At 40.9% G+C, this 26,021-nt stretch overlaps 2 protein-coding genes across 6 annotated transcripts in view; one reads left to right on the top strand and one right to left on the bottom strand.

Annotated features, from left to right (window-relative positions):
• VPS13C (vacuolar protein sorting 13 homolog C) overlaps positions 1-7,236 on the bottom strand; it is a 189,961-nt gene extending 182,725 nt beyond the window's left edge. For 3 of the 5 annotated variants that reach the window (XM_036841777.1, XM_036841774.1, XM_036841775.1), the window contains exon 1: positions 7,039-7,234. In XM_036841777.1, the coding sequence (XP_036697672.1) occupies positions 7,039-7,138 (100 nt within the window). In that variant the 5' untranslated portion in view covers positions 7,139-7,234. Of the gene's footprint in view, positions 1-7,038 lie in introns of all 5 variants that reach the window. The other 2 variants (XM_036841778.1, XM_036841776.1) reach the window with 2 other exon arrangements.
• A 6,911-nt stretch (positions 7,237-14,147) lies between these two features.
• LOC118890481 (C2 calcium-dependent domain-containing protein 4A-like) lies at positions 14,148-16,072 on the top strand. The gene is made up of 2 exons (XM_036843399.1): positions 14,148-14,373; positions 14,844-16,072. The coding sequence occupies exons 1-2, from the start codon at positions 14,357-14,359 to the stop codon at positions 16,015-16,017; spliced, it is 1,191 nt and encodes a 396-aa protein (XP_036699294.1). The 5' UTR covers positions 14,148-14,356; the 3' UTR covers positions 16,018-16,072.
• Positions 16,073-26,021: the final 9,949 nt, after the last annotated feature.

Raw genomic sequence — 26,021 nt, 5'->3', positions numbered from 1 at the left:
TATCTGAACTTTCACAGAAGTTTCACTACACCTTTCTTACGGCACTTAACACTTAACTATTTAAATCCCCAACCTGATCATAAACTCCTTATTGATTCTCCTCATAGTAGGTACTCAATAAGTCTTGACTCAATTAATTAGAATGCATATTGTACTGAAATACGAACGACTACAATAAGAACATAAACCTTTCTACTTTAGAAAACACTTTCAGAGCTATTACGCTACTTGATCCTCACAACCTCCTGGTGAAGGAGGCAGGACACGGAAAGAAACTGGGGCTTAGAGAGCTTAAGTGACTGGCCTAAGAATACTATGTCAATGTAGTAAATGGTTATCCTGATGCAAGATTATGCATTTTCTGTTAACTAATTCTGGACGCTTTTCTTCGAGTGCTGTTTTCAGTTGGTCTTACTGGGAGCAGTACTTGTTGAAATTAATCGTTTGGTTTTCCGGAAGGAGCTCATAATAGAGGACTTCTTCCAATCCCACCATTACACAACATCACCTTCCTTGGACGAAGACCAGCCTTTGGTGTGGTTGGTGGTGGTTCATTTCGCTTGCCCCATGATCTCTTCAGTTCCATATTACTATACAGAATCCACTTTTCATCGCCCGTCACAATTTGTTTTAAAAACGGAACGTTTTCATTGCGTTTCAGTAGAGAATCGCACGCGGAAATATGGTCAAGAAGGTTTTTTTCACTTAACTTAGGTGGAACCCAAATATCAAAGCGATTCACATAACCAAGCTGGTGTAAATGATTTTCAACGCTTGATTTGGATATTTTGAGTATGTTGGCTATCTCCTGTGCAGTATAACGTTGGATGTTCTCAATTATTGTTTCCATTTGATCGCTATCAACTATGGAGCATCGTCCAGGGAGAAATCTCCAGAACGAAACTTCGCACACCACTTTTGACACATTCGATCAGTCACAGCACCTTCTCCATACACTGCACAACTTTCTGTGCATTTGTTTCATTTTTACCTTTCTTGAAATAATAAAGCATAATATGCCGAAAATGCTGCTTTTTTTCTTCCATCTTCAATATTAAAACGGCTACACAAAAATTCACCAATTTTGAAAACTCTTTTTTTAAATGCATGCTGATATGAGAGCTGTCACATCTAATCTAACAAAATTTTTTCAAATGAAGTTAAAGAACTAAGTGCTACTAGAGCCATCTTACAGAAAAAAACGAACAAACCTTTTGGCTCACTCAACATTTAACCCAAATTAACCCACCTAGACTCATTTTAATAGGAGTTCACAGTAACTTTATCTTGGGAGGGGAAGCTAAGGGAAGGAGAAGAAACAACTGACTCTCACTCTTCCATTTCCCTATTGAAACAGGAAGTTTTGGCAAAGAAAGGTGGAAAGCTGCCATGTCACCACTGAACTTTCTCCTTTTGAAGTACATTTCAGGGCTTTCATAACAGTAGTATGGCAGAGCCTCCTAGCAGAATGGTTACCCAAGTACCACCTTCCAGCTCTATTTGTAGAAAAGAGGTGAAGTTTTAATTTATGATACTATTCAAATATGTGGAAAGTTGTTTTCAATAAAATTTTAAAGTGTTGTTTTAAATAATGATAGCTAAGCCTAAGTACATTATAATATTGAACTTTTTGTTTTTCACTTTACATACTATAGGACAAGCTAATAAGAAATGTGGCTTTCACTACACCAAGTGTTGGCTGGGAGGAAAGGAATAAAAAAAATTCCTCAATAAAAAAAAAAAATTTAGAAACACTTAGATACTGCTATGTTTTATGGATCAAGGTAAAAAGAAGCAAAGAGGTCTGTTTTTTCTTGCATTCTCAAGCTGCCCTTCGACTATCTGTTAAGACTATATATATAGATTTGGATTAGCAAATAATCAGCATGAGGCTGAAACTTTATTTTTCTTGTCGTATTTCATGACTGTGGCTCTCTGCTCACTGGTACCGAGTGAAGAACAGAAAGGAAAGAAACATGATCTGACTACCATGAATGCAGAGCAAGTGGCAGTACAACTTAATGAAGGAGCTCACGCTGCTCTGGCCTTATTCAAGTCACACAAGTTCAAAGCGAGAAGAAATGACCTTGCCTCACCTTCTCATTTACAGATAAGAAGCTAGTGGTCACTGGTCAGTGACTGCCAAAAGCCAATGAACCAGGCAGTACTGGATATGTAATTAGATCCCAGGTTTCCTCCTTCCTTATCCTGCTGCTCCAACAACATCTGGCAGCTGATGGAAAAGTGTCAGGGGTGGAGTGTAGGACAATAGGGTAATCAGCATGGGCTCAGCCTGGTTTGCAGAGCTACAAGCTCTGAAGGCACTCCACCTGGCTCCTAATCCTACTGGTGGCCAGCAGGTCACCACAGGCAACTCTTGCATCCAACACATCACAGCCTCTATGTATATTCTACCTGTCAAATGGAAGTGAGAGCAGCAGAATTCTGAACGGACATCTTCTGATGACTTTTCACAGTAAATGACTTTGAAAAATCAAACTGACAAAGGTTCTACATTGCAACAGTCCTACTTAAACTAAATTGCAAAAGATCTGGTGTTTCAACATACCTTTTCAAATATATGTTACTCTTAAAACAATTAAATCCTGGACACTCCAAAAATAGCTAAGAGCTGTGCAATTTATCTCCTGGTACCAGTCTGTGGGGAACAAAAATCTAGATAAACCTTGTGACCTGCATAGGCAGCAACATGCCCACCAGGCATTTTTCTGAACCTCTGAAAATCTGACTGACAAAATAACTGGCAGATAGTATAAGTACTGTAAGTGTAAACTCATATGCAAATAGTTTTTTTTTCTTTAAAGAACAATTTTTGGAAGGTAAGATATTTTTAGATATGTGGTGTTTAGACACGTGGTGTTAACTCTACACAAAATTATCACACTGCAGAATGTGAAAACCCTGGAACAAATATACTTATGAAAATACAGGCATACCTCATTTTACTGCACTTCACTTTACTGAGCTTCACAGGTACTGTATTTTACAAATTAAAGGTTTGTGGCAACCCTGTCAAGCAAGTCTACTGGCGTCATTTTTCCAACAGCATTTGCTCACTTCATGTCCCTGTGTCACATTTTGGTAATTCTTGCAATATTTCAAACTTTTTCATTATTATTATATTTGTTATGGTGATCGGTGATCTTTGATGTTCCTATTGCAAAAAGATCACGACTCATCAAAGCCTCAGATGATGGTTAGCATTTTTTAGCAATAAAGTATTTTTTAATTAGGTATGTACATATTTTTAGACATAATGCTCTTGTACACTAAAGAGACTATAGTACAGTATAAACATTAACTTTAATATGCACTAGAAAACCAGAAAATTCATGTGACTTGCTTTATTTTGATATTCACTTTATTGCAGTGGTCTGGAACCAAACCCACAATATCTCCAAGGTATGCTTGTAAAATAAAACAAGCAGGCTGGTTTCCGTCACTTGGCTAGGTTTGCGTATCATCACTATTACTGTCAGTATTAACAATTTAACAATTATAATTACAAAGGATTTTCACATGACTTATCTTACAAACACAGAGTGTTATTTCCCCATTTTAAAAGGAGGATAAGGAAACTGAGGCTTAAAGAATTAAAATTTTTCTCCCATGTCCCACAGCTAGTAAATAATTTTTCATTTTTCTACAACAGCAAGAATTTTTAAAAAATCATTATGCTTAAATCACTTTTAAAAATACATAGGAGTTGCTTGGCATTAAAAAATCTTTAAAAGAATAAAAACAAGAAAAATGATAAAGTTTTCTTTTTTCTTTCTTCTCCAATTTAAAGCAATATCGACAGTATACTTCCTGATTCTAGACATTCCAATAATTTTCCCCATCCTTCTCACTCTGTAATTTTTTGTTTATTCTGGATTTCATTGTGAATGCCTATATATATATGAATATATGCACAGCACGTTTTTCAAATTATGTCAACACATTTTGATTTCTAAAACTACTTCCTGATATCATCCAAGCAAAGACTATGCATTTTTACTGATATGATACCAAGTCACTTCTTAAGACTTCTGTTTCTCTCTTAAGTTATAAATTTCATGAAGCATATAATTCCTCTAAGTCCTTTTTTACTTCCTATTACAACCTGTTCAGCACCAGAAGGTCTCCTATAAATGCAGAATACAATCTCAATATTCCCCTTAGACTAGGGTTTCTCAACAAACATTTTGGGCTGGTAATTCCTTGCTGTGGGGAGCTGTCCTGTGCACTGTAGAATGTAACAGCACTCAGGAGTTCGCCCACCAGATACCACAAGCACACCTCTCCCCACTGTGTGACAATCAAAAGTGTCTCAGACATAACCAAATATCCTCTTGGGGGCAAAGTCATTCCTGCTTGAAAACAACTGTCATAGGCTAGGCAAAAAAGTATCCATTTACCCCTTGTTTGGAAAGAATAGTAAGATCAGCTGTGTGAAATTTTTGCAGGTTGAATTATTCCCCTCCTCAGGATATGAAAATTTAACACGAAAAAAAACCTGAAAAAGCCAAACTCTATGACTCATAAACCTTATCTACTAAAGCAAATAGTTTTCAAGTAAGGTCATATAAAATTTTAAATTCTTTATAAAACTTGTCACCGTCATAGATGTCACAAATATCTGCTGTTTTCTTAAATAACTTAATAATCCCACTTGTTTACTATAAAAAGTTTAAGATAAATTTCTTCAAAGAACAGAAATAGTCAACTCACATTTTGCCTTTCTATTTTAATGAGGGAATTAGGGTTATAAAGAAAATATCTGAGCAATAACTGTAAAAGCTCATGACTTATTGCTTCCTTTATGACTATCACAAAAATAAAAGGCAGCAAAACTTTACAGAAGCACAGCTATGGGCTGATAAACCTGATTAGACTTCCACTGGAGGCATTTCCTAAAAGAAATGGGTTTATTTGCTCTGGCCTATTGTAAAGTTGATGTTGGCATGGGCAGAATACTTTATTGTAAAAAAACAAAATAAATAGCAAGAAAAGAAAGTTTCCTTTCCTACACTTCACCAAAAAAGAGGGGAAAAATGATGTAAAGTTATTATTATGGCATTTTAATTTCTAACATGAAAAAATTCAAAATCCTCAGGCAGGATACTTCACAATTTCACAGTATATTTACAATTAGAATCACAGAGTATTGGCACTGGAAGGACCCTTAGATGTTACCTAGCCCAACCCCTAAGTCTTAAAGAAAAAGAAAAAGGAAAATAAGATATGGGAGGGAAGGAATCTTCGAATGTATCCATAAATTTTATTTAATTTTTAAAAATCTGAGATAAATAGGGCAAAACGTTTTAACTTGGGTAAGCAATTCTGAGTAGTGATTACATAGGAATATTATATTTTCTGGTATGATTTTTTTTTTTCTATTAAAGGTGAAATTAAGATGAAGAAATTAAGGACCAGTGAGGTAAATGGATTGTCGAACACAACAACCTCAAACCCAGGTTTTTCCTAAATGCTAGCCCGGAGCCTTTTCAGATTTCAAACAGTGTTTACAAACTACAAGGAATAATTTGTATTATTAGACAGTAGTCTGAAGAAACACTTGATCTCTGCAGAAGGCACTGGCCCTTTAATTCCTTAAATGTCTCCTTTACTTCTCTTTCTCTTGCACTAAGCGTGAGGGGAGGGCATGTAAACAAAGTACGTTATTGCTGGGCAAACCACGCTGAACCAATAAAAAGATCAGTAAACTACTAAAAGCGGGCTCCTCCGTAATTTAGGGCAGCACAATTGCTCAGTATATATATATATGGTCCATATACGTAATTACAAATTTTAGGAGTCAGATTTTTTTTAAAAAGTAAAAAGAAATGGGGGAATGAATTTTAATGATATATTTTATTTAACCCAATATATGCAAATATTATTATTTCACCATGTAAGCAACAGAAAAAATTGTTGAGATATTACACTCTTTCTCCTACTAAGTATTTTCAAAACTTGGTGTGTACTTTATACTTCTAGCACACCTCAGTTTGCACTAACTACGTTGCAAGTGCTCCTATAGTGGCTACTGTATAGGACAGACCGGGCTAGGTCTACTTGTTGACTGAATTAAAAGCAGTTCCATCCACTTGAGTAGTTCTTTAGATTTCCCTCCAAAGCTGACAAAATGCCCAAAAGTCTTCTGCAGAGTGCAGAAGTATCCCCAATGTCCCCAAAGCTTAACATGTAAATGGTGCAAATAATTAATCTTTTTGAAGAATGGAGAAGCACACTACAGTCTACTTCTATACACAACCCCTAGGGTAGAAGAAGCATTGGTGTAAATTCTTCGGCGTGCAACCAAGCAGCACCTAATGATGATGCTGGTCGTGGCCTGAATTTCTCTCTATCGCTCCAAAACAAAATTGAAAGTCCTCTTCCTATTGAGAGAATAAGCAATATTAAGGGAAGCTATCACTTTCTCAGAAGTTCAAAAGTATTATGAGTAAGAATCCCTACCGACAAGCCTTCCATAATGATCCTCCCCTGCCTGCCGATCCTTTCCCAAACCCTGCAATCTTAAAGAGAAGCCAGCTCCTGCTCGCTATCAACTGCCAAAAAGATCACTGCGAAACACAATTTCTTTTTTCTTCTTCCTTGGTGCCACTTTGAACGTGTGAGGCCACGCAGCCACCCTCGCTCCACGCGGTGCGGGAGCAGGGAGGGGTTCTTTATGCTTCGGGGCCAAAGGGGCCAGGCTGAGGGCAGGGAGAGGCCGCCCAAGGTGGGCAGGTGGGACGGGGCAGGGGCTTCGGCCTCAGGGACGCGAAACCCGGGAATCCCGGCAGCCCGGGCGGACACCCCGCGGCGGCGGAGGCCAGCGCAGGCCTCCCCACGCCCCGCACCTGCGGCCCAGGGAGGGGGCCCAGCCGAGCGCCCTCCCCGGAGGCGGAGTCTCGGGCGGCGAAGGGAGCACGGGCCGGGCTGGAGGCAGGAAGGGAGCAGCCCGCGGCGTGGGCCCCTCGGCCAGCGCCTGCAACCCCCGACAGCCCGCGGCCGCGCCCTCTCGCTTACCGCCCCAGATCCCCAGCTTCAGCTGGGACTTGTTCAGGTTCTCCACATAGTCCCCCAGGAAGCGGTTCAGCAAGTCCGCGACCACCGACTCCAGCACCATGGTGCCCAGAGGCGCGGGAGAAGGAGGACCCGGAACCGCCCGGCGCAGCTGAGGGCGGCGACCAGCGAGGCGAATGACAGCCCCCTCCCCGGGCGCCGACCCGCCCCCGCGCCGCGCCGCACCGCGCGTGACTCGGCCTGTGCGCAGGCGCACCGCTGCCGCCGCTGCTGCCGGGAGCGGGAGGTGCGTGGACTTGCTGCCGACTCGCGGTGTCGTGGTAGCCGCTTCCTGGGCAACCGAGGGTGGGCGGAGGAGCCGGTCCCCAGAGGAAACGGATGTTAGAGAAAGAAAAGGAGGAGCAGGAGTTACTGAGCACGGAGACATCTCTGTGGCCGCTGTGCTTCCCTGCTGTCGCCTTCTGTTGACCTCGGGTCCGCAGGGCTCAATCGTCCCGGCGGGAAGCAGCTCTGCGGCCTCGGAGCCGACCCTATGGGTGCCCGGCGCTTCCCGGGCCTCCAGTGCACCCTGAGCGCCTCCTAAGTAACCACCCTTTCAGGAGGGGAAAAAGGAGACGCTGCATTCTCCTCCTGCTACATATCAGCTCCGCCTAGCACCATCTCTCCTCTTACTTTTGCTTCCTGAAAACACACTAATAATTCACAAGTGGGAGGAGGAGGAACAGAACTGCATCATAAGATGGCAGATAGAATGGGAACTGAATGTGCATTTCGTTAACTCGTTCTTTTACTCCCTTCTGTTGCTAATTGGCTCTTAGTTAACTCATAAGCCACTTCTTAGTTACATACCTCGGTAGGGAAATAACAAAACGACGTAGTACTTTTTTTCCTTTAGGTGTAGGTGTATTTATCTCTTTCAAGCAATCATTGAACTGTTTCTGGTGTGGCAACGCTTTGAAAGTGGGACTTTTATAATGCAAGGACTTTCACGTTAGTAAAGTTTAGCTGCTCATTGACAAGCCAATACTCTTTAGAGAACAGGACTTCTTTTTCTAAAATTTGTTTCAAAAAACTGTTGAGATACTGTAAACACACATGAACCTAAGAAATAATAAGATTATTTGTAGTCACAAGTTTATTAAATGCTTTGCTACACATAAGTCTGAAAAACTATGTGTGAATTGCTCTTAAACAACTGCTATGGACATTGTGTACCCCCAAAATTCATGTTAAAATTCTAACCCCTGTTGTCATGGTATTAGGAGGTGAGGCCTTTGGGAGATAATTGGGTCATTAGGTAATTAAGCAGAGCCCTCATGGATGGGATTAGTACCCTTACAAAAGAGACCCCAGAGAGCTCCCTCACCCCTTCGGCCGTGTGAAGATATAGCAAGAAGACAGATATCTATGAACCAGGAAGTGGGCCCTCACCAGACACTGAATCAGCTGGCACCTTGATCTTGGACTTCCTAGCCTCCAGAACTGTGAAAAATAAATTATTGTTTTTAAACCACCCACTCTATGGTATTTTATAATAGCAGCCTGAACGGACAAAGAGGATCAAAAAGAAAAATCATTCCTTAAATACAAAGTCCATTGGAGAAGAAAAAAAGTCAAAATGTCTACAATTGGTATTAAGTAAAATGATGTAAAGGAAAAAACCAATACTAACCAGTACTGGTGCTATCAGTAACCACCTGCATCCTTTGCTCCTGCACACAGAATATAAAACCTTAACCGTTTGTTTTTCCGAGCTTAGTCACCCTGACATACCTGCAATGTATTTTGAAGCACTTCATACTTCCCTCCTTCACCATCCACAAACAATTAACAGCCAAACCTGGCTATTCTGCTTTTGCCATATTTCCTAAATTCTCTTTATATCTCATCCGAACCATGCAATCACCCTCTAACTGGCCTCCTGGCCTCCAGTTTTTCCCTTATCCATCCATCTGCACATTGTCACTGGAGCTAATTTCCCAAAGCACAGATGAGCTCAGGTTAGTCCCCTGCTCAAAAAGACCCAATAACTTTCCAATGTTCAGAAAGCCCTCTTCAACCTGTACCAAACTTGTTTCTAATCTATCCACAACAACCCCTCTCCCCTTGTACGTGCACACCAACTATGTACTGAGGAGAATGCAAAAAAATATATATATATGTACGTGTATATATATATATATATAAATATACAAATATATATATAAATATATATATATAAAAATATATAAATATATATATATATATTCTTGTTGGGATAGGCATGCACCAGAAAAAGATAAAAAGCAAACAATGCAAGGATGTATGAATAACAGTGCAAGATGATATGAAAGATGCCATGGGCAGAAGAGTATGGTCAAGCAAACGGAACAGAAGGAGTAATCTGCTGGGGAAAAGTGGGCAGTACTGATCCTTGTGTAATAATTTCTTGTACTTCTATGGTACTTTACACTTTTGAAAGAATAATGCATGTGCCTGCCTTTATAAGCATTATTCCATCTTATTAATACTTCTCCAGTTATACCTCATGAGCTATCATGCCACTATTATGCCAAGGTATGCATTTTCAAGTAAGCCTCACGAAAGATCTGTGAGACGAGTAATGCAGGTAGTAGTATTGTCTTCATTTATAGGAAAATTAAAGTTAGTGATTTACATAAAATTAAATGATTTACATAAAACTACACAGCAAGTGTTTCTTTCCTTCAGTTCCCTGAGCACTGCCACTTTTTCTCTTAATAAGTAGAGTTAAATCACCACCAGGTGATTTCTTGCTCTGAAAGGGTGATGACAGAATGGAAACTCTCGTGGAAAAATTCAGCTCAAAATTGTCAGTACAAATAATGCTATTACCATAGAGGATAAAAAGCTTTTAAGTTTTAATACTTTACTTTTTAAGTATGTTTCGAGGGATTGGTTATTATGTGCACAGAGTAATGCCCCAAATATCCCCTACTTCTTGAAAAAAATCTTAATCCAAAACAAACCATAACCAATGTTAAGAAACACCATTAGAGCTTCCCTGGTGGTGCAGTGGTTAAGAATCCGCCTGCCAATGCAGGGGACAAAGGTTCGAGCCCTGGTCCGGGAAGATCCCACATGCTGCGGAGCAACTAAGCCCGTGTGCCACAACTACTAAGCCTGCACTCTAGCGCCCACGAGCCACAACTACTGAAGCCTGCGCGCCTAGAGCCCGTGCTCCGCAACAAGAGAAGCGACCACAATGAGAAGCCTGCGCACCGCAATGAAGAGTAGCCCCCGCTCTCCGCAACTAGAGAAAGCCCGTGCTCAGCAACAAAGACCCAACGCAGCCTAAAATAAAGTAAAATAAAATAAAATAAAAAAGAAACACCATTAGCACTCTAACGCACAGATACCAAAAGGAATTTGGATACAAAGGTTAACTAAAGGAAATGAACATTCTAGTAATTATGGCTCTTACATTCATTCTGGCTTCAGAACAATCAGAAGGTTAACAAAGGCAATTGCAAAGCTAAACTGCAAGGAGGGACTGAGCAATAAAAACAGATGAGCAAAATATTCTTCCTGTTAAAAACAAAAGTCAAAATTAGGGACACTTTTTAAAAATTAACACTCTTGCTTAAAAATTGAAAAATAAGAAATTCCAATGTCACACTACTACCTCACACCCACACCCCATTCCCCAGCCCTGGAGTTTGCTGAGAAAAGCAAAAGGGATCTGGGGGGGGGGGGGGGGGAAGGAAATGGAGGAGAAAGCTAGAGAATAAGCATGACAGCATGGGTTTTCAGAAAAGTTAGGAAGTTTAACTGGGAGAAAGCACAGGAGTGGATTGCAGAATGTCAGAGACAGAGGCAATCAAATATCATCGGGTTAATCCAACCTCCTCCTTTGACAGAGAGGACACTGAATGCGAGAGAGAATTAAGGGACTTGCCAGGGTACCACAAGAAGTTAGTGACTATCCGTGCTAAACCCCAGGTGTCCCAACTCCCTGGTCTGTTTACTTTGCATTACTCCACACTCCAATTCTGTTGAATGAGATGGATAAGTCAGAACACCAGTATTTTATTGGGTTATAAACTCTCTTCTTCTTGCTTTCCTTGACACCCAACCTCCTATATATTATTTTGCAGTTTTGCTTTAAGTGGTTCCATAGCCTTCCACTCCAAGAGCACCTCTGACCTCGATGGTGTGTGATCTATTTATGCTTACTTCGCAGAATTTTTTCAGCTCCATCAGTGAATGTTCCCATAGCTGTGATCTCGAAATGATAACAATCTTCCTCTGAGTAGATTTGGGTGTTCCAGGCACAGGGCCTCATCCTGTTACACCATCCTCCCAAGTACTGCATGGCTCATGCTTCCAAGGTAAGTAAAATATAAGGCTTAATGTGGTCACAGGGGACCAGCCATGCGAGGGCATGTCTCTGCTGTTTCAAGAAATCTTATATAGGAAATGCTTCCAAAGTGTTATTAAAGAAGGTGAATTATTAATGAAAACAAAGCAATGCTGCTTGGCTTGGCCAGAAAGAGAAATGTTTTTAAGGGAATCCATGTGTGAATCACCTAATTCCTAGCCAAGCAGACCTGTATAATAATAACAGCTAAGAGATAGCCAACACTTACTGTGTGCCAGGCATTTCATGCATTTTTAACCCTCACAACAATCTTGCATGGTAGGTATTATAACCCCCATTATACAACTTCAGCTCAAAGAAATTAATTAACTTGCTCACAGTTCCATAGTTAAAAAGTTGCATAACATTTGAACCTAGGATAGATCAACTCCAAAGTTTATGTTTCTTTACCCCTAAATCATCTCTCCCTTCACAACACAGCTCTGCTTAACAACTTCTCAGACAACTTCTCAGATTGTAAGCCTCACCATTTTAACCTAGGGGTCTCTGGGCTCTCATTTACTGAGCGAACAGCATCTTGTCTCCTGAGAAAAGATGAGTCAAAACACATTCACGTGACCCTCAAGTATATAATTTGTAATCATTCTCCCATAGATTTGGCACTGGACCAAGAATTTTGGCCAGGAGTGGAGCTCATATAAAGACAAAGAAGTAGCTAGTCAAGGGCATGGCAAACCCAGGGACACACCAACCCTGCCCCCAGACTAAATATATAAATAGTGTGCAATAGTCTCTTCTCATTTCTGCCTCAGCCAGATGGAGTTCAAATATGTCATCCTCATCATTTCATTTCTCTTCTGAAAGATGTACATAGTTGATATGATCTTGTACAGCCTGGATCTTCCTGCCTAGCACAGTGGCTGGAACCCAGGAGGCATTCAGTAAATATTGCTTTGAATGAATAAATGGACTAACGAACATTTGCTCTCTTCTGTAGTAACAATAAATGTCTGACATTGTGTATATCAGGCTCTATGCTAAAGTTTTCACCTGCATTACCTTATTTTGTAGATAGATAAATAGATAGATACTATTATTATCAGAAGGGGCAAGGGAGCTCTCCTGGGTCTCTTTTATAAGGTCACTAATCTCATTACCTCTCAAAGGCCCCACCTCCTAATTTTACATTTGATACTGTGGCTTGGAAAGGTTAAGTAACTTGCTCATGGTCACATAGTGAGTGGCCATTCTAGAGTCAAAACCACTGATTTCGGACCTAATTTTCTTTTCTTTCCTTTTTTTTCTATTTATTTATTTATTTTATTTATTTATTTATTTTGGCTGTGTTGGGTCTTCGTTGCTGCATGTGGGCTTTCTTTAGTTGTGTCGAGCGGGGGCTACTCTTCGATGTGGTGCACGTCTCATTGCGGTGGCTTCTCGTTGCGGAGCACGGGCTCTAGGTGCGCGGGCTTCAGTAGTTGAAGCACGTGGGCTCAGTAGTTGTGGACTGCGGGCTCTAGAGCACAGGCTCAGTAGTTGTGGTGCACGGGCTTAGTTGCTCCGCAGCATGTGGGATCTTCTTGGACCAGGGCACGAACCCATGTCCCCTGCATTGGGAGCGCAGAGTTTTAACCACTGCACCACCAGGGAAGTCCCTCCCTTCTATTTTTATTAATGATAATAATAATCACAGCTTATATGTATTTAGCACTTACCATGTTCCAAGCACAGCGCTAAGTATTTTACCTTATTAGAGTTGTTTAATCCCCAAAACAACTCATTTATGCCAATCAGTATGTATTTTTCTTCCATTTCCTATCATTATGTGAACTTGGATACCTTACTAGGAATAATCATAATTTGCAGGGTTTGTGTGACAATTCCAGAGACTATGTAAATCATCAAGTACAGTGGCTGTGTACGTATATATCCTGGAAACAAAATGCACATGCCCCATCCTAAAATCACCTTTGCATGAATTCAGTTTAATTTACTGAACATCCTTTGGATAAGCAGTTAATTTGCAAGGCGGTATCTTAGGCAGAAATAGTGTACACCCAAACAAACGCTGAACAAAATGCCTCAGATCTCTTTCAGCCTAAGCTAGTTGGAAGCAGGTCTCTTACAAAGTGAACACAGGTCAGTTTTCAAGAGAGGAAAAGGATGTCTCAGGTGGGCACAGCCTACAAAGGTGCCATCAAAGGATGGTTCCAACAGCCCAGTTGTATGCAGGAGTATATTTTCCCAATTAAAACATCAGCTCACAAGGTTTAAGAAGTTGGTTGTTATTTTTTAAATTGAGGTATAAGACACAATCTTATATCTAATCTTAAGTGTATGCTAGATAATTTTTTTTTTACATATGGATACACCCTAGTAACCCCACCCAGATCAAGATACAGAATATGTACAGCAGCCCATAAGGTTCCCTGTATCCACAGTGGTTTGTAATCAACAAACAAAAACGATTTAAAATCAGAACAGAAAACCAGAAGGTAGGTAAGGAACTTCGAAAGCTGGGCAAACTAAAGGCTGGATTTGGGGAGGATATTAAGTAAGAATAAGACAGATTCGACTTCTATCTCCTCTTATTGGTGGGTGTAGAGTGCTTCTGTGATTCACACTCATTATATCCATCGATCCTCACAATGACTCTGCCATATAGTAAAGACTTAGCCCTCTTTTGCACGTGAGTAAACAGAAACATCCCTCCCTGAAGCAGGAGAGAAAAAGAACTGCATGTCTAGAATTTGCGCTGCGGATCCAGCCACGTGGCAGAGGGAAAGTTGGAAGGCCTGTCGTCAGGTTACCTATCAGTGCCAATCCGGCCCGCCCACTGGCGGGCGTCCCAGGCCCCAGGTATAAAGGCTCAAGCCGACTGCCTTTAAACTGTACAGAACCCCGCCGCACGAGCTTTGATCTTCCCAGAGGCTGTGCGCCTCTAGAGGTTGGTGCCCCAGGCGGATCGGTGCGGACACCTATATGACGCTGGACCCCAGGTACATTATGAGAGACCTATAGCCTTGCTTAACTCCCCCAGGGACTCGTTTGAGGCTCTTTGAACTTTAAGCGGGGAGCAAGCCGAATATCTTGGAAAGGACAATAATTATTTTAATTCTCTCTGAGGATTTGAGTGCAATAATCCAAGGATTCAGGAAACTATTGCACAAGCATAGTGCCACTTGGCACCGAGGACAGCGCGAGGCAAACATTTTGAGAATCTCCTCCTTAGGCCAGCGAGGACAGGTCTAGATTAAGGCAACAAACCCAAAGTGTACACTACTACAGAATAGAGAAGAACGATTGTTTTACCGTCAGGCAAACACTGAAACATTTGCAACAGCAGCGTGAGGGGCAATTTGCCTGGTCCGGGGAAGGCAGGAGGAAGCACTCCATGAGTAGAAGAGACGGGCATTGCTGCGCCCCGCAGGGCTCACTATGACGATCCGTGTGTGCTTGTGCATTGCAGGCTGACCAGCTCCAGCAGAGGTTCCTCTGGAACCGGCAACTGCTGCCTGATGTGGTGCCTGGAGCGGCTCCGCTTGGGACCCGAGCACCTCCTGCGGGGCAGAAACCGGCTTTTCCAGGATCAGGCCGGCCGGGCCACTGCTCTCAGGCCCGCCCGGTGCGCAAACGTGCTCACCCCGGACCGCATCCCCGAGTTCTGCATCCCCCCGCGACTCGCGCCCTGCCCGACCCTGGCTGCGATCCGAGACACCAGGCGCGAAAAAGCAGGGACAGACGACGGCGCGGGGCGCACGGACTGGGACCCACGCTCGCAGGCCGCGCTCTCGCTGCCTCACCTGCCCCGAGCGCGCACCGCCTATGGCTTCTGCGCGCTGCTCGAGAGCCCGCACACCCGCCGCAGGGAGTCGCTCTTCCTCGGGGGCCCGGGGGCCGCGCCGCTCCTGCCCGCGCTCCGCCCCCGGGCCCGCACCTTCGGCGGCGGCGGCGAAGACGCCCCCCTCAAGCCCCCGGGAAGATCCCTTATTACGCCCCCGGCGGCCCTCGGCGGCCCCCGCCCGCCCCCGGTTGCGCTCGCCCCGCGGCACCGCGGCCGCCGCCTCCTGCGCGCTCCCGAGAGGCTGCTGCGCTGCGCGCTGCGGGCCCAGAGGAGCAGCGGCCTGGCCCGCGCCCGCTCCGTCTCCAGCCGGGACGGGGACGACGACGACGAGCGCGGCGCCGGCTCCCGGTCCCCGGCTCAGGCCCCCGCCACGTCCCCTCCGCCGCCCCCCGACCCGCGGCCCGAGCGCCTGGAGGCCGAGGGCACCGTGACTCTGGACCGCGCCGGCGACGCCCTGCGCCTGGCCGCCGAGTACAGTCGGGACAGCGGGCGCCTCCGCGTCCGGCTGCTCCGCACCGAGGGCACGGCCAGAGGTGCCGCCGAGCCCCGCGCCCCCGTCGGCTGCCGCGTCAGCTTCGTCCTGCAGCCGCCGGGCCAGACGCGCCGGCCGCGGGGCGCCGAGGTCCGGCGGAGCCGCCGGGCGGTCTTGGAGCAGGACTTGTGCTTGGACGGGCTCTCGGAGGACGAGGTGCGCCGCCTGGCCGTGCGCGTCAAGGCCGAGAACCGGGGCCGCGGGCCGGAGCGGGACCGCCTGCTGGGCCAGGGCGAGCTGCTGCTGGGCCCCCTCCTGCTCCTCTGAGGGCGCGCCCTGCCCCTGCTCTGCCCCTCGGACACTGACAGCCGATTTGTACAAAATAAACGTGTTTTTATTCTTCTACTCTGGCCTTTGTTTCAGTCTAGTATTGGCAGAGATAATACTGGATTAATTACCACTGTAAAGGGTGTTATATTTTGTGTACATACTGTCAATATTCTTTTTAAGTAAACCGTATGCTGTTTTGCAGTGGTGTTTCCCAATGTAGATAGCCAATGGCATTTCAGGTGTTCCCCACGGTACTATTGAGAGATAATGAATTAAAATTAGAGGGTTTCTTGGTGATCTATTTGCTCCAATACCCTTATTTTGAAGTTTGTTCATTCCACAACATCCATTGAGACAACCTTAGAACATGTATTACTTTTGAAACATTGTTTTAGATCCTGAATAAGAAAATGAGACTGAGAGGAAGTGACTTGTTCAAGGTCAACAGTGAATTATGAGTAGGAGCTCCAATCTGATACTCTTGGCTACATCTTGTTGGAAAAGCATAGGAAGAAGTGAAACCATTTTAATATTATAAGCTTAAATAATAATTATAATAGTTTTACAAGTATCAACTTATTTCTTAAAACAACCCACAAAATTGGTACAGCTATCCCCATTTAACAGATGAGGATATGGAGGCACAGAATAAAGACAGAAGCAGGATTTGCACCTAGGTAATCAGTATTTTACTCTTTACTCTGTATTAGTAATACTACAGTGTCGGAAAGGCTCATCTTACTAGAGTCGTGAAACTGCATCTTATATCTGAAATTGTTGATTCTGGGGTTGAGGTCTCTTCACATTTCTCACCCTCTAATAGAAAAGCAAATAGATTAAAATGAGTGATTTATCATCTCAAGCTACTGACTTCAGGCATTGAGATGAGCTGGGTCTACGACTGACTGAGGCAGAAGCTAAAGACTTCAGAGTCATAGAAAAAGGGGTACCAGCCTTATTGGCACCAGACAAGCTAATGTACCAGGGCAGAGTCAAGAGTACCTGTAACATTGTTCTACCTCCTCTGGCTTCTGATAGTAATAATAGGTTTACTATGTTTTAAAGGATGATTTTCCTTCATCCCTCAAATTCATTGCCAGCCAGGCATATTTCTTCCTTTCTTAGGCATATAGGAGGGAAATGTGTCCTAAATGAGGGTTGAAAATATTTAAATATGTGGTGCACTGTTAAATATGGCTACTTTATCAGTCTGGGTTCAGAAATGGTTTCTGCTTTCACTAAACTGCTGACAGTTTTATCCATTGGTGCTCGTGAAAAATGCTACTTAGAAAAGAGTTTCAGTTTTAATAACAGCTCAAGCACAAACTGAAAATGGGTTATTGTGGTAGATATTTATAATGACATTCATTGAACAAATGCGAAGAGTAACTGAATTAATTGACTGTCAAAATCAATCACATCCAGAAGCTCAAAATCGTTGACCAAATGAGTGATGACATCACAGTAGTTCAGATCTTTAGTAGTTTGCTCTTATATCTACTCTCAGTCACAGTTTCCTTGGTCTTCAAGACAACGATTTTTTAAAATATATATATATATATATATATATATATATATATATATATATATATATATACACACACACACACATATAACCTTCTTAATGATTTTAGAATTTTGGTAGAGTAACTAATACTGAGTTCACATGTGTAGTGCTTTACAAGGAAAATAAATGGAGAGTGAGAACAACCTGGGTATGCACAAGATCATTGTAGGGTTTTTTGTTTATTTGTTTGTTTTAATAAAAACAGGTTGTATTGATAGCTTAAATCATAAAATTTATTGTAGAAAACATTGCAACCACTATTGTCACTAGATTATATACAAGTAACAGTTTGGGGGCAGAAGTGTCATTTTACTAAGAAGGAAAATCAATGCATATCAGGGACCTAAGTTTTCCATGAAATAACGGTGGGTATTTCCAAACAGAATCTCCACTAATGTCAAGTTATGGGTGATTGAATAATGTAATAGCCTAATCAACAAGATTTTAAATGACTTAAATAGAATCATTAATCATGAAACCATGGAACTTTAGAGTTGAAAAGAATGCTAAGAATCATTTTGTACAAATCCACATATCATAGAAGGGGACCAGAGAGGCAAACTGTAGATTGCGCCATATCACGCAGTCAGTGAAAGAGCTGGGACTGAAACCAATTCTGTTTTCATTTTGCTCTTGGACCACTACTTCCAAGAAAGGAGAAATACTTGTGCATAAATTATTTTACATCACTGATCTAATCTGAATTTTTTGCATTTAAGAAATCTTACTTGCAGTACAAATTTTTGTGATAATACGGTAGCAGACTTTCTGGGGGCAAATTTAAATTTGATTTGCATTTTGCTGCCCTCTAGTGGATTCCTCTTGTGTTTTGTCAGTGGGTCTATCTTCTTCCTATTAGACCATCTCAACCAATCTAATGCCAGGACCCAATGACCTTGAAGATGTGTGCTAATATCAGATTACAGGAAGAGTCACATCACAAAATAACTAAACATAGCTATCTGAGCAAAGAAGGTGCCAAAATATTTTAGATTAAAAAAAACACAAAAAACTTTTTCCCAGTAATAATGAAGCTGGGCGCGTGTGGCAAACAGCATGTTGGTTGCAGAAAACTGCTTTAAGAGTTCTCATGTTTCCCATTGGGCTTTAGGTACCCATATCTTTTCCACAAATGACACAGCACCATCTTGTCTCTTTGAGGTTTAAATATCTGAACATATTCAAGTAAAAACCCTATACAACAACGGGAAATATGTCAGTTTAAATAGTGTTAAGTACAAATTTAAAATCAAATCATTTTTGTCACTTAGTCTTACAAAGATAATTCATTCTACACCTAAAATACTAGCTTTAATATGACTGAAATCTGCCTAGAAGATTGTTTCTTTAGAATCTAATTTTCTTTTACCCACATTCAACAATTCTAAACATTTTCCCCATATCCATCCCCAGGATCTAGGTAAAAATACTCCTTTGGTCAAAGATATTTGAAAGACAGAGCAAAACGTGGGTACTATGTGATCTCTATGACATTAAAGCAATAAAAATATATAAGTGGATAGAAAGGTATCCAAAAGGTTAATTTAGAACACCTATCATACTCAAGATTCTAGATTTATAGCTGTAACTAAGACACAAAAGGTCCTTGCTCATATGGAATTAAGTTTTCAAAGGCAGGGGAGAAGATAGACAACAAACAAATAATTTTAGTAGTGCTTCAGAAAATTAAATGTGCTAATGGGAAAGAGTGTGACTAGGGTGAACCATCCACCTTAGATTGGATGGTTAAGAAAGACCTGTATGAGGACCCAACACTGAGCCTCTTTTCTATGGTCATGTACATACTGCTGTCATATTTCAATCCAGTGTGCTGATCTGGGGACTTCTGACCTCCCAGGGGAACCTGACTACGGTTTTCCTAGGAATTCTGCTAGTATGTTATCACTAGTGAGAAATACTTCCTGTGGGGTTCAGCCCTGCTATGTAGAAGATCTTCTGCCTCCAAGTTTACTAGTTCAACAGATGGAATTGACCTGAGACAGCCCATGGGGTTTACAAACCCAGTTTTCACTACCGTGCATCCCATAGCTAAGAATTTTATTATGGTGCCATGATGGCTCTGACATTAATTTGAGAGGATTACAAACTCTGGTCAGATTAGGCCTTCAGGACATTAGGAAGCAAATAGCAACATGTTTTTTGTTTTGTTTTGTTTTGTTTGCAATGTTGTAGTTTTCAAGCAAATTTTTAATCCTGTATATGCTTAAATCTTCTCAATGACAGTTTGGGCTAGTTACTTTTATTGTACCTGGGGTAGATGCTGTAGGTTGGCTCCTTCAACGCACAATCCAACCCCTTATTGCTTTCTTTTCTGTGCTATAGAGGCTAGAGAACAAAAACTTGCCTTCCCAGGCCCTTTTCCAGCTAAGGATAGCCATGCGACTCATCTATGGCCAATGAAAGATGGGGAGAAGTCACCTGATGGTGCCTCTTCCCCTTCCTCCCTCTCCCTGCTGGGATACACAAGCTGCCTGAGGAATGGCAGCCATCACTAAGGACAGTAAAATGATCTTGGTTCACCAGTAACGTCACTGATCCTCCATGCCAGCGCTGGACAGCCTACACCCAAAGTTCATGTCCATGAGACAATACATCCTTTACTTGTTTCAGCCATTGCTAGGTTTTCAGATATATATGAACACAATCTTAACTGACAGAGACAGTGTCCATTTTACAGGGAAGGACACTTCTATTCAGAAGAATTAAATAAGTTGCCTGAGATCATGCAAGTAAATCATGAATTTAATTACAGACCTCTCAAAACTCCATGCTCACTGCTTTTTTCACCTCACCATCTTTCCTCAGGTAAGCTATTTTTAAAAAACTTTTTTGAAGTACAATTGACATACAATAAATTGCACTTATTTCGAGTATACAATTTCATGAGTTTTGACATACACATGCACCCATGAAACCAATACCTCAATCAAGATAATGAACACAGTCATGATTCCTAATAGTTTCTTCATGTTCCTTTGTAATCCCTCTCTCCTGACCCCTTCACATCCCCTCTCTGGTCCTCAGGGAACCATCTGCTTTCTTCACTACAGATTAGTTTGCAGTTTATAAAATTTTATGTAAATGGAAAAAATATATATTTGGAGGGAGGGTTGGCTTCTTTCACTTAGCATTAGTATTCTGAGATGTACCCATATTTTTTTCCCATATCAGTAGTGTGTTCCTTTATATTGCTGAATGAAGAGCTATTGAATGGATAAACCACAATTCTTTTATTCATTCACCTGTTTGTAACTATTTTCTATTCCTTGCACTTGTTATTTGTTTCTTTTTTTTCCTTCCCTTCTTTTACTGCATTGTCTAGTTTAAATTGAACATATTATAGGATACCATTTTCTCTTCTCTCTCAGCATATCAATTATATTTCTTTAAAAAATTTCTTTAGTGGTTGCCCTATTGCTTGCAGTATACATTTACAACTGTGCATCCTCTAAATCCACTTTCAAATAACACTCTACTGTTTTGTGGGTAGTAAAGGTATGTTATAAAAGAGCATGCCCAATACCTCTCTCTCATCTCTGATAATACTGTTCTCATTCATTTCGTTCATCTATATACTTTAATCATCCAAAATATTATTACCACTGTTACTTTGAAAAAATTATCTGTCAAATCAGTTAAGAAAAAGTAAAATATTTCGTTTTGTCATCATTTATTTCTTCTCTGACACACTCCCTTTATGTTAATCTGCGTTTCTGACATATATAATTTTTCTTCTTCTTGAAGAACTTCTTATGACTTTTTTTTGCAGGGCAGATTTGTTAGCAATGAATTCTCTTAATTTTTGTTTATTTTTATTTCTTCTTCACTTTTGAAGGATAATTTCACTGGATATTGAATTCTACTTTAATGTTTTTTTTCCCTCTCATTACTTTAAATATTTCATTTCACTGGCTTCCTACTTGTATGATTCCTGACAAGAATTCTAATATAATTCTTATCCTTTTTCCTCTATAGGTAAGGTATTTCCCCCTGTTTGGCTTCTTTCAAGATTTTCTCTTTGTTTTTGGTTTTCTGCAGTTTGAATGTGATATTCCTAGGTATAGATTTTTTTTAGTATTTATCCTGCTTGGTGTTCTTTGAGTTTCTTAGATCTGTTCTTTGATATTTGTCACTCATTTTGGAAAACTCTCATCCATTTTTAACTTCAGGTATTTCATTTGCTCTGTTCCCTCTTCTCTTCCTAGTATTCCAATTACTCGTACGTTACACCTTTTGAAATTATCTCACAGTTCTTGGGTATTCTGTTCTGGGTTTTTTTCCTTCATTATTTTTTCTCCTTGCTTTTCAGTTTGGGAAGTTTCTATGGACATGTCATAAAGCTCACTGAGTTTTCCTTGCTGTACTCATTCTAGAGATGAATGCTTGAAAGCCTTCCTTCATTTCTGTTACAGGGCTTCATTTCTAGGATTTCCTTTTGATTTTTTTCCCATCTCTTTGCTTACATTACCCATCTGTACTTGCATGTTATCTACTTTTTCTATTAGGGCCCTTAACATGTTAACCACAGTTATTTTAAATTCTCTGATCATTCCAAAATCTGTGTTAATCTGAGTCTGGTTCTGCAAGTTTTGCTTCTTCAGACTGTTTTTTGTCACCTTCTAGCCTGCCTTGTAATTTTTCAATTAAAAGCTAGGTATAATGTATTAGACAATAGAAACTGAGGTAAATAGGCCTTTAGTGTGAGGGTTAAGTTTACCTGGTGGAGTTATGCTGTGTTTGTTTGCTGTAGCCGTTAGGTGTCTAAGGCTTCAGTTTCCTTTAGAGTTCTTACTCTTGTCTTATCTGTAGTCTTTGGGTTTCTCTAAGATCACCTTCTTAAATAGAGTATCTGCCTTGCAGCTCTTTCAGCTGTTACCCACTGTTATTATATGGGGGCCCTACACTGATTTGGTGGTAAATATTGGGGTGGGGAAGCAGTCTATAATCCCATGATTAAATTTCAGTCCTTTTGTGGGCCTTTGTACTTAAGCTGTGAACTTCACAAATGTTTTGCTGTTGTTGTCTTATTGTGTTTGTCTGTTTACTTTTTTCCCCCTAGATAAGATGGAAAGGATGGAAAGATTGGAGTTGGGTAACTACCCTTTCCCCCAAGTCAATAGGCTCTGGTCAGGTCTTTTTCCCTGTAGGGTAGGCTTTTGTTATGGAGAATGTACTGGGAGTATTTCAAAAGGGTTACTACTAAGGTTTTTGCTTAGCTCTTCACCATAGGAACCTGGTGGTGTTCTTGGACATGAAAGTATATCAGCCACAAGCCCCCCTCCTCCAAGACTATGGATTCCAGGAGAATCTCACTTACACATTAGTCACACTCAGGCTCCAGCAATTTGTCAAAATTAAGTATTCCTGTCAATTTATGGCTCCAGCAGCTTCTGTTTTACTCAGTCTGATCTTGGCTGTGATTCTCCACATGCTCCTGTCTGTCTCTCCAGATTTCAGAGTGATGGTTTGTTCTGCTACCTCAAATCTCTGACGAAAAAGTTATTAAGTCATGAATTTTCAGTTCGGACTTTTTTCTTGTGAGAGTGGAATGACAGCTTCCATGCTCTTTACATACTGGAGCTCATTCCAAGCTAAAGAAAAGTTGACTCTGAATGGATGAACAGCAAGGTTCTACTGTATAGCACAAGGAACTATATTCAGTATCCTGTGAAAAACCATAATGGAAAAGAATATAAAAAAGAATGTGTATATATATATATATATATATATATATATATATATATATATATATATAACTGAATCACTTTACTGTACAGCAGAAATTAACACAACATTGTAAACCAACTATGCTTCAATAAAATACATTAGAAAAAAAAGAAAATCTGACCCCATTTAGGAAGCTAGACTTCCAGAATCAGCATCCATTCTCCTATAGATGGAGATTTAGATCGTTTCCAGTCTTTTACTATTCTGAATAAAGCTGCTGTGACTATTCATGTATAAGACTTTGTGTGAGCATATGCTTCCGTTTCTCTTGGGTAAATACCTAGAGTAGATGGATGAATCATCATGTGATAACTTTTTAAGAAACTGACAAAATGGTCGTATCATTTAACTTTCCCACCACCAACATGTGAGAGTTCTGTTTGCCCTACATCCTTGCCAAAACTTGCACATATGAGGACCTTTTGAAGGAAACACATACTCAAAGTTTCTATTTTTTTTTTTTTTTACCTTTTACAAAGTTTCGATTCTGTTACCTATGTGTTGTTACAACCATGTACCTCAGTCCCCTCGAGAATACTGATGACAGTTTTACTTTAATAATTAAAAAGTAGCAATAACAATTAGGCAAAATCTCCATTTAGGGCAGAACTTCAAAGTAATGTAACCATTATTATCTCGGTATAAGATATCTGTAAAATATCTGGGTTCATTAAAAAAATCCTAGAATATCAGAATTTTAAAAATATTCAGTACCGATTCAATAGTTTTCAAGTTTCATAAGAGTCACTGAGTTTCTTTCCCAAAGCGATTAATTTAGTCATTTAAAATCAATTTGGATAAAAGAGATCTATCATAGATCAGGATCAAATTTTGTGAGAGTCAGTTAAAGGAAATAACAATTATACCACTAGAGAAAAGTCTGAATCGAGATGGGGGTTAGAGACACTCTTGCTTTTCTTCTAGGTAGGTTAATAGAAATCACCTTTGTCGAAGAACTGACAATCTCTTCTTTCCTATCTGTTTCACACTGAAGCTGGGGGAGCAGAAATATGAGCTATCTGGTGACATCAGAACTAGAATACTGCTGCAGAGCCAGTTTCTGACAATCATTATTCCAAGGTGCCACTCCACATTCAAATCTGGGCCTGGATATTCTGTAGCAACTCTCCAAGTGTTGGTTGCTGATAGTAAATTCATTTTTTTAAAAGAGGAGTTTATATTCAAAATCAGAGGAATGTGGGTTCCAGATCTCAGCTGCTGTTTTCTATTCGTGTCTCTCAGTCATGTCAATTAGCCTTTCTAAATGTCACTTCTTCATTAGTAAAGATGTAGTAATATTACCTACCACATGGGATTTGTGTAAGGATTAAAGGAGGTAATGAATTCAGTGTCCTCCACACAGGGCCTGGTATGTAGAACCACTCAATAAATCCCAGTTCTATTTTTGGCTTCTTCATAATGGATGATGTTTCTGGACTTACCCCCAAGCTTTTAGCATGTTCAATAGGTGCTTATCCTATAGGTGGGACCCTACATCTAAGGGATTTAGGAGATAAGTTATACACATATGAGTCATTTCAGGAATAAAACAAAGTGCCAAAGCAAGCAGACAAGGATTCTTTAAAAAGGGTATTGGGAAATGAGAAAGGCTCTGACATTTATTTAATATTGATGTTCCAGACATTATACTAGAGACACATTCAGTATTAGACATCTTTGTGCCACTGCCGAGTGAGGAAAGAGTTTAAAAGTAGATTCTGATGCTCAGAGAAGACGCATGGTCATATGGCTGGTAAAGGGGAAGACATGGATTTGGAACGGCCGGGATACATATGACCACACAGCCTTTGCTCAAGGTGGGCTGGATTTGGGTTTAAAGAGAAAAGGGAGAAGAGCAGCCTTAGAAAAGGAACTAAGGTGGATGGAGTTAGAGTCTGTCATACAGAGTGAAGTAAGTCAGAAAGAGAAAAACAAATACCGTATGCTAACACATATATATGGAATCTAAGGGAAAAAAAAAAAAAAGGTCATGAAGAACCTAGTGGTAAGACGGGAATAAAGACACAGACCTACTAGAGAATGGACTTGAGGATATGGAGAGGGGGAAGGGTAAGCTGTGACAAAGTGAGAGAGTGGCATGGACATATATACACTACCAAACGTAAAATAGATAGCTAGGGGGAAGCAGCCGCATAGCACAGGGAGATCAGCTTGGTGCTTTGTGACCACCTAGAGGGGTGGGATAGGGAGGGTGGGAGGGAGGGAGATGCAAGAGGGAAGAGATATGGGAACATATGTATATGTATAACTGATTCACTTTGTTATAAAGCAGAAACTAACACACCATTGTAAAGCAATTATACTCCAATAAAGACGTTAAAAAAAAAAAAAAAGAAAAGGAACAAAGTTTTGGATCAAGGTAAGAATTAATAAACTGTGTTGTGGAAACACTGCTTCTTAGATCCCCAGCAGCCCCTGGGATCATCTTTGGTGATCCTGTCCCACCTGTGGAGAACTTTGACTTGCCGACTTCCTGGCACATAAAAGTAACATATAGATATCACTGTGCCTTGCAACAATTAGAAGAGAATGGCTCATCCTATGTTAGCAGTCATGATTTATTCACTCATAATATCACATCGCCCTTGGACAGAACTATTTCTCCATCTTTTAAAGGTATTTTACTGCATGATTAACTATGTATTCAGCAGTAGGTTCTAAGTAT

The sequence above is a fragment of the Balaenoptera musculus genome, chromosome 2 (assembly GCF_009873245.2).
Source record: "Balaenoptera musculus isolate JJ_BM4_2016_0621 chromosome 2, mBalMus1.pri.v3, whole genome shotgun sequence".
Lineage (NCBI taxonomy): Eukaryota > Metazoa > Chordata > Mammalia > Artiodactyla > Balaenopteridae > Balaenoptera > Balaenoptera musculus.
This window is presented reverse-complemented; position numbering and strand designations above follow the sequence as displayed.